An 8,741-nucleotide genomic window follows, 5' to 3' on the forward strand; every position below is an offset into this window, starting at 1 on the left:
AGCACATCGCATTAATACAGCATCATAGGGCAGAGCAACTGTATTTATGACTGTATAAATAATCACCATTCTATACCGTAGTAAACCGTAATACCGCCCAAGGTTAGTTGACACCCAGAAAGGTCCCCAACACAGCAAAATAAGAAAATACTGGCAGAGCTAGCCTTTGCAAATACAGACACTATCACACTTCTAGTCTTCTAGTGGGTCAGAAGATTCTTTTTGTCAATTTTCTTCAGAAAACACCACTCATTCTGCCTGTAAGTAGAGGCTATGAATACTTCTTCCACTGCTGTATGTGATATTGTACAAAGAAATATACACATTAGCAAAAGAACACAAATTCTCATAGCAACGTTTGTTTGTGAAAGCGAAGGTGGTGTTTGTTAATTAAGAGAAGAATGTGGAAATAAAGCCTCCTCTACTATCAGATTACATTTTACTATGAGCCAAACGGACACACCCAGCTGCCATGTTATCACAACTTCAGATTTCAGGTCACGTGACCACCGCCTCACGTTTTCACTGACGCACTTTGTTGTGTCGTCTGCCGTTCTCTGCAATCTCTACCACATGAGCAGAAGCATTGGAAGCAAACAAACGGATGGAAAGTGTTGTGCAATATGTGTAAAAACTAAAGCGCTGCCACATCATCACAGTGTTTAGAACAATGCGCGTGACTTTTGCCAAGATTCTCCCTCGTCGGCAACAAAAAAAACTGAACTCCACTCCACCCTGTCCCTCTCAACATTGGTTTCATGTTAGGTGCAGCTGCAGGCTCTGGTTACACCCTCTCCACCCTCTCAATGTCCCGCTGCAGGATGGAGCAGACAGCTGTGAGAATCTGATAATATTCCTTGTGCACGTTCTTCCATCACTCGGTTTGGTCTTAAAAGAGTGAGCAGACTTCACACCGAGATACTAACAGCAAAGATTCATCGCCATGTCCATCCGGAGGCTTAGGAGCAACCCCAAAACACTGGGGGATGTCAACATGGTGACAGAGGAGCTGAAGAATCTTTATTATAAGAGGCTGCTGCCGATAGAAAAGTACTATTCCTTCCATCACTTCCATTCTCCCAGCTATGAAGACGCGGAATTTGACAACAAACCAATGGTCTTGGTGATCGGTCAGTATTCGACAGGAAAGACAACTTTTATCAGGTGAGAATCACAACATCCACGCCTGTTAAAACTGCAGATTTGTGTATGTGTTGTGCTGAATGTGTTGCACTGATGTGTTGAGGGTCGTCACGTTGTTAACGGTGGTTTGGACTTCAGGTATCTCATAGAACAAGATTTTCTTGGGAGCAGAGTTGGGCCAGAGCCAACCACGGACAGCTTCAGTGCCCTCATGTACGGAGAGGTGGAAGGAATCATCCCCGGCAACGCCCTCACAGTGGACCCCAAAAAGCCCTTTCGCAACCTCGACCCTTTTGGAAATGCTTTTCTGAACAGGTGATGCTGTAGGGATCATCGGACCTCAAGAAATTATTTTCCTCCTAATTTTCCTCTTATTGGGGATATCTGAATGTTTTTTTTTATGCCAATGCTCCGCCTTCATTAACATTAGAACTACAGAAACAAACATTGCAGTGTGAAGCTACTCTGCAATATTTCTTCTAAATGCTGGTGGGAAATAATAAATAGGTTGTTTTGAATGCTTTACATTGAGGCATTTCCTTCTTCGCAGGTTTCAGTGCGTTCAGATGCCAAATCAAGTCCTCGAGAGTGTCAGCATTATCGACACGCCCGGCATCCTAACTGCCGCAAAGAGAAAACTGAGTCGAGGTGAGACAGTAAAACCTTTCTAATTGAATTTGCCATGTCAGTATTTTTGCTCTCAGAAGGATTTAAATTCCTGGTAAGAGAAGAGTCATAGCAGATGTAATAAAATAATAATATTTAAGAAGCACAGCAGATGAAAGCAATATGGCTTGGAAGGAGATGAGCAGTACGTAACTGAGTCAGGCTTTGTGTTATGAACGCATTAATCTGTGGGTGTGGACTGGAATCGCTTGTAGCCAGTGAGGGCGGCTTGGATGTGTATGTTCCTCTCGGACTCCATAACATACAGTCTTAATGAAAACCCTGTGTTTTCGTTCCTGCTCCCCAGGCTACGACTTCCCAGCAGTGCTGCGCTGGTTCGCCGAGCGTGTGGATCGAATCATCCTGCTGTTTGATGCACATAAACTGGAGTTCTCCGATGAGCTCACTCGGGCCTTCGGGGCCCTGTGCGGCCACGAGGACAAGTTGCGTGTTGTCCTCAACAAAGCTGACAGGGTGGACTCGCAGCAGCTCATGAGAGTGTACGGCGCCCTCATGTGGTCGCTGGGCAAAGTGTTTCGAACGCCTGAAATCTTGCGAGTTTACATTGGATCCTTCTGGTCGGAGCCCAGGCAGATGTGTGACCACTACCAGCTGATCGAGCTGGAGGAGGAGGATCTTTTGGCCGACATCAGGAACCTGCCACGAAACGCTGCAGTGCGCAAGCTGAACGACTTGGTGAAGAGGGCACGCTTAGTAAGGGTAAGAAATCTCATATGTTCAACTCCCATACTCAATTAAGATTTATTTACAAACTGAGATGCAGTTGAGATTTTTTTTTTTTGTCTCCCCTCGTAGGCACATGCCCATATTATCAGCCACCTGAAGCAGGAGATGCCAACGATTTTTTGCAAAGAGAGCAAGAAGCACAATCTAATTTACGACCTTCCTGTGATATACACCAGGATCCAGCAGCAGCAGCGAGTCCCAGCTGGCGACTTCCCCGACTGCACCAAGATGCAGGTGGAACAGGACTTTCTAATTGCCGTCTGAATACCATTTAATCACAATGCATCGACCTAAGTGTGTTCTGTGAGCCTCACATGTGATTGCCTCCCTTTTCAGGAGAAACTTTTGAGTCAAGATTTCTCAAAGTTCAAGACGCTGAAACCAAGTCTGATGGCTTCCTTGGATAAACTCCTGACCACTGACATAGCAAACCTGGTGCCTTTGCTTCAACAACAAGACCTGAGGGAGAAGACCCTCCCTAGTGTGTTGGACGGGGAATTCTTGGGAACATTCAGGCCCGACTTTTACAAGAGAGATCCTTTCAGGGAACTGAAGGCGGACGATGAGAGCGGAGAGGCAGATTTCGATGAGTGGGTGGTGGAGAAACACAAGCCGAAGTACGACGAGATCTTCTTCAACCTCAGTCCAAACGGGGGCAAACTGAGCGGCAGCAAGGTGAAAGCGTGGATGACGACGACCCTTCTGCCCAACTCTGTGCTCGCTCACATCTGGAGGCTTTCTGACGTGGATGGGGACGGCATGCTGGACAATGAGGAGTTCGCTCTGGCGGTCCACCTTATCGAGGGAAAACTGGAGGGCCACTGGCTCCCGCGAGAGCTGCCGTCTCACCTGGTGCCCCCGTCCAAACGGCTAAGTGCAACCAGCGACGAAGACTAATACAATGAGGCCCTGTGCACATTATTTGTACATAATTATAGTATAAGTATAGCCTAATCTGGTAGTAGCAGTTTACACAAATACAATAAGTGTACATTGCCTGTAAATTAACCTGAGAAAGTGTTTTGTTTGTTACATTGATGGTTTTGATCTCAGTAAATATGTACAGGAATGATAAATATACTTACATTTGGGTACCGATATGAGTACTTAATAATACCATTACAGTTCTAACACTGACTTTGAAAACGTGTTTTATTTTCATCAGATGCTCCTCACTTTCTTACCATATCAAATTACATATATATGATGTTAATACACTGTCCGATCCACCTTAAAAGTGAGTCCACCTTAAGTGCGCCTTAGCTGGAGTAGTTGCTAACTTCGGGGAGAATTCTGTGATTCTGAGTGTACGAGGCTGATACACAGCTGGCAACCTACTTAAACAACTGATGTGGTTGAGACTTGCAATGCATGCAACATCGTGGCTTTTAACTATCCGACAGGTGAACTGGGATCAGCGGCCTGTTTAGCGTCCTGCTGCACACTGCTGCTGGCGGTAAATGATGAACTGAACCTGTTTGTGCATCAGGTTTATCGTTGCAGCTGGGCGGCTTGTAAGGCTCAACTCACAAGAGGTTAACACCACGTTGCTGTAAAGTATCGGGTGCGTATTGGAGTTGTACATAAATCGATATCTGACCCGATACCTGATGCTGCCGTCGTTATCAGTGCATCCCTAGCAATGATCTTCAACTAGGTGTCATTTAGCTTTAGGTTATCCATTTGTTTTTACCTTACACATAAGAGTGGCTCATGTTTTTAATCCATTATTAAACTTGCAAAGATTACTAGCCAGGATTATGTCCTTGTTTGGGATCGTATATTCATCATCATCATCCCTATGAAGTTAGTATTAAAATGACGTCAAGTTGGTACTCACGAAGGTGGCAGAAGCGGCCGTATAGTCCTGGAGAGCACAGGCAGCCTCCATACAGACGATGGCAGTGTCCATTGTTGGGACAGTTGCACTTTTTTCTGCAGTGCTTCCCGAAATAACCACTTGGACAACCTGTAGAGATGAATAATGCCACTGTAGAATAGGATGTCCACATCTGTAATGATGCTCCACACAGAAAAGCAAAACTTAAACAAGATTACAGTTTAAGTCAAAATACTTATTGCCAGTGTCGAGACATAATCTTGCAAGATGGATTGTGTGTGTGTGTGTGTGTACACAAACCATCCTCGCAGAGCAGGCCCTGGACCCCGAGGGGGCACAAACACTTCCCAGTCACGGGGTCACACGAGCCTCCATTCTGACAACGACACAGGCTGTTACAGGCCGGCCCATAGGTCCCCTGTGGACAAGCTGGAGAAGGAGAGGGGCGAAAGTAAAATGAAAGAAAAAGAGAGAGACATGACACCTTAACAGTCGTGGCATAACCTAATGAATCAAACTGTGGGGGAATTCCTTTGACACTGAAACACACAGACTCGAAGAGAAAGTAAAGCTGCTATCGTTAAAAAGTCAGGCGACACTTCCACCTTCCGTCCTGTTTTTCCCCATGACGTGTGCCCTCTTGACACTCTTAATCTCTCTGGCCTTGTTAGCAATTACAACAAGGACCAGCTGGCCGTTTTAAGATGTGCTAAAGTGTTACATTCTATCAAGCGAAAATGTGCTGAGAAGCAGTTTTGCGTCACTCGGTGGGAAGATGAGCCAGTTTTAAAATGATCAAACAGCATCACAGAAACTGGAAATACATTTTTTTTTTAAATGAGGGACCAAGCGTATAAATAATAGGTTAAGATTAAGTGGAGGTCGCTCTCGCTTGCACCAGACATGATTTAATGAACCGTACAGTGGGTGGGGTTGTGGGGCTTTGATTCTGCTGCATCATTGCGGCATAACTGAGGTGTTGAGGCATGTTGAGGCAAAACACAAAGAGCTGTTTAAATAGCGCAAAATACTTTTATTTCTCCACCAACAATATGAAAGGTTCTGTTTGGCCTGGATTAAGTATTTTATTTTAGTTGTCTGTGTTGGTCTGTGAATGTACAAATTACCAGTGACATGTAAAGAAGCCTATATACAGTATATGTGTGTGTGTGTATTATGATGCAATAAAATAATCATAAATCAGATCATATTCTCATATTATATTCTCTATATCTCATTTACTGTCTGCTATCAAGTCAGTTAAAGTCTGACCTTAATAGGTTTACAGTAATTCACTCCAAGTCCACTTGGTGCAAATCTGGTGGAATCTGCAATATATATTTTATGTGTTATTTCTATATATCCGTCAATGGTAGTTGGATTTGTACAAATGTATCAGTGATATTTAAACTCTTTTTAAATGAGTCACGCATTTATGTATCACTTCTATATGTTCATGAATTTCATGCCAGTAAGGGACAATATTTTCCATCCATGCATGGATTAGCGGTAGAAAATGGATGGATGGATGGATGGATGGATGGATGTTTGGGTGGGTCATAATTGAAAGTGATGATAATGTCCCCTGTTTTTCGAGCAGGCTTATCAGTTTTGGGAGTGGCTGTGTCGGCTGTGTACTTCTCTACACTCTTTTTTTGGCGCTTTCAGGAACTTTGTATGCCCTAATGTTTTCACACCTGGAGCGGCTCGTCTGGTCCGTTATTTTGGCATTTATTTGATGGATCACAAATCCAGTGTTGCACATCAGTAACGGTCGGGGGAGCTTTCAGCGTGCTGCTGCCATCTTGATTGTGTTCATAATTCAATCATAATCAGAATTTCTTAATGTTGATATAATTGGGATTCATCACAAAAAAGAGTGATGAAGATGAAGACAGATAAGTTAGATACGTCTACAGTTGTTTTTGAGACCTAACGTGTGGATAATCCAAAAGGCAAACATACTGCGTTTGTTCTTTCTTGTATGTTTAAATCCATTAAATAAGACTAAAGTGAAGATGGGGTAAGACAATGAAATAATTCTACCTCTCTTAAGGCCAAAGTCTTTTGACTGGAATAAACATTTTGGCCTGAAAACCCATGTCCAGACCATCACCTCCAGGTTGTGCACCCAAAACTGCCACCTCAGGAGCAGGTTTCTAAAAGTGACAGATTGCTTCTAACGGACTTGTCCCACTTGGCTCTCCTCTTATGATTACCAGCTTGACTCGGGTTCAGACTAAAGACAGCCATTAATCACGGAGCTGGATGGGAACAATGGGGCCTTGCTTTCTAACCCAGTATTGGACATCCTTGGCCTCAGGCTGTGCTCTTGCTGTGGGCCCTGGCTTCGCTCCAGTAGTAGACAGATTGATTCCCCCGGTGCTCTTGTGTTCTGGAGCCCATAAACAACCCAGCCTTCTACACAGACAAGCCGACAGGTTTTGATACATGGCCCCAGATCCATGCACACAGGGAGCTATCTCATCTCTCTCTAAAACTAGACCATATTGCTATGGGTAGTTCAAATAGACCTATGGGCAAAAACTACGTGTGTGTGTGCATGCGCTCACTGTACTGTTAACCTTATCAACTTATAATGTATGTGATCTGGGCATATATTATTAATGTTGGTCTCCATGTACAATTCTTGGCCAGAGAGTGATTTTTTATGTTTAACAGAAATTAAATATTCAGGTCCCCAAACTTTTGAGTTTGACATCTTTGGGAAATACACTCATTCACATTCTTACTGAAAGTTAGATGAGAGGATCGACACAAATTGTGTACCACTCGACTGGAGTAGCAGTTAGCTTAGCTTAGCATGTAGACTGTATGGTGAAGCAGTTAGCTTCGTTCTGCGCAAAGGTAGCAAAATCAGACAACCACTCATCACCAGCTCACTCACTAACACATGACTCGACATTCGCATGAGAACGCACAAAAATTGAGTGATAACTTTTTGCAGCATATCACACGAACCATTGCAAACTTGTGCAGAGTATTAGCAGAGTTTAGCCTACTGCAGCACTTTTGAAGAAATTGCGTTGCAACGAAACAATTTGCAGATGACTTACTCTTGTTACAGAGGATCCCAGTCCATCCAGCTGAGCACTCACATCGGTCCCTGTTCTCACTGCACGCTCCATTCATACAGTCGTCGCAGCTCACACTGCAGTCATCCCCAAACGAGCCGTCTAAACATACTGAAAAACACCATGTAAACTGAAAATACTGCTTCTTTTTTTAGAACTTTCTGGTCTGACGATTTGAAAAAATAATATCCAGTTTATTTCTCACCAGGCATACGTCTGGGTGTCATCACTCACGTACCTATGCCGCTGTCCATCCTGAGCTCTCCTCGACGCTCCCTCTGGAACTCATATTCTTGTTCGCTGTCGCCACCGTCCACATATTCACCGGTGAACCCGGAGCGCAAGGCCGCTGTGTGCTGCAGGAGCTGAGGAGCCTTGCGGAACAGCAGGCCTGGTAATCTGTGGACCTCCAGCAGCTCACCCTCTTCTTCCTCCTCCTCATCATCATCGTCCAGCTCACTGCCATACAGAGCTAAAGACACCCAGGACACGGTTAGTCAGACCATTTTTTTCTATGGCTAAAACACATGTTTCGCCTATGAATAATAAATAATGATTTGATCCAAGAACAACTAATATGATAATAATATCACTCACAAATGCAAGAGTGCTGGTCCTGGTCCAAGCGGAAGCCCAGTTCACAAAAACACTCGTATGTTCCCAGGGTGTTGACACAGTCGTGTTCACAGCCTGAGGTCTCTGCTAGGCACTCATCAATGTCTGGCAGGAGAATACACCAACAACACGCCAGCAAGAGAATTAAAGGATTATAATAGAAAAGTAGTCCTTGTGATTGGAACACAGCGTACTCATTTGATGTTTTCTACCAGTTCCTCTAGTCTGTATAAGGTTTGCTCCTTACAGGCAATAGTAAGTGATCACTGACAATTAAAGAGCCCCGCGCTACAAATCCAGCAGTCTTACCATCGCAGCCACAGCCGTCTGGATTCAGTCTGTGGCCAGCTCTGCAGCTGCACTCGTATCCACCTGGGTAGTTTCTACAGAGGTGACGGCAGCAGGACTCCCCACTGACGCACTCGTCACTATCTGAGGGAAGGTGGTGAAGAGTTGGCTGGTCAGAAAGACACAAGCAGACGGTCACAAAGTGAATGCAAATGAGAGAAATTCTTACCTGCACACGTCTTCCTGTCCCGGTCCAGCTGGTAGCCATGGTTACAGGAGCACAGCGGGCCGTTGGTGGTGTGCTCACAGTGATGAGAGCAACCTCCGTTGTTCTTCTCACAGCTGTT

At 44.6% G+C, this 8,741-nt stretch overlaps 2 protein-coding genes across 3 annotated transcripts in view; one reads left to right on the forward strand and one right to left on the reverse strand.

Moving 5' to 3' along the window:
- egfem1 (EGF-like and EMI domain containing 1) overlaps window positions 1–8,741 on the reverse strand; it is a 51,799-nt gene that overhangs the window by 19,034 nt on the left and 24,024 nt on the right. For both annotated transcript variants that reach the window (XM_084018966.1, XM_084018965.1), the window contains exons 10-16: window positions 8,624–8,741; window positions 8,416–8,538; window positions 8,089–8,211; window positions 7,730–7,963; window positions 7,474–7,602; window positions 4,697–4,825; window positions 4,397–4,525 (exon numbers count right to left, since the gene is read on the reverse strand). The exon at window positions 8,624–8,741 is cut by the window's right edge and continues 20 nt beyond it. In XM_084018966.1, coding sequence (XP_083875092.1) covers window positions 4,397–4,525; window positions 4,697–4,825; window positions 7,474–7,602; window positions 7,730–7,963; window positions 8,089–8,211; window positions 8,416–8,538; window positions 8,624–8,741 — 985 coding nt within the window. The remainder of the gene's footprint in view (window positions 1–4,396; window positions 4,526–4,696; window positions 4,826–7,473; window positions 7,603–7,729; window positions 7,964–8,088; window positions 8,212–8,415; window positions 8,539–8,623) is intronic.
- LOC311019517 (EH domain-containing protein 2-like) lies at window positions 785–4,311 on the forward strand. The gene is made up of 6 exons (XM_084018993.1): window positions 785–1,164; window positions 1,282–1,458; window positions 1,694–1,791; window positions 2,117–2,529; window positions 2,626–2,790; window positions 2,893–4,311. The coding sequence occupies exons 1-6, from the start codon at window positions 944–946 to the stop codon at window positions 3,451–3,453; spliced, it is 1,635 nt and encodes a 544-aa protein (XP_083875119.1). The 5' UTR covers window positions 785–943; the 3' UTR covers window positions 3,454–4,311.

This window comes from Eutrigla gurnardus, assembly GCF_963514095.1.
Source record: "Eutrigla gurnardus genome assembly, chromosome: 10".
NCBI classification, from domain to species: domain Eukaryota; kingdom Metazoa; phylum Chordata; class Actinopteri; order Perciformes; family Triglidae; genus Eutrigla; species Eutrigla gurnardus.

Bases quoted from the DNA above. Each gene is read 5' to 3' on its own strand.
- LOC311019517 (XM_084018993.1), top strand. From the start codon at position 944: ATGTCCATCCGGAGGCTTAGGAGCAACCCCAAAACACTGGGGGATGTC. The intron at 1,459-1,693 runs GTGATGCTGTAG...CCTTCTTCGCAG, and splicing joins GGAAATGCTTTTCTGAACAG to GTTTCAGTGCGTTCAGATGC. The intron at 1,792-2,116 runs GTGAGACAGTAA...CCTGCTCCCCAG, and splicing joins AAAGAGAAAACTGAGTCGAG to GCTACGACTTCCCAGCAGTG.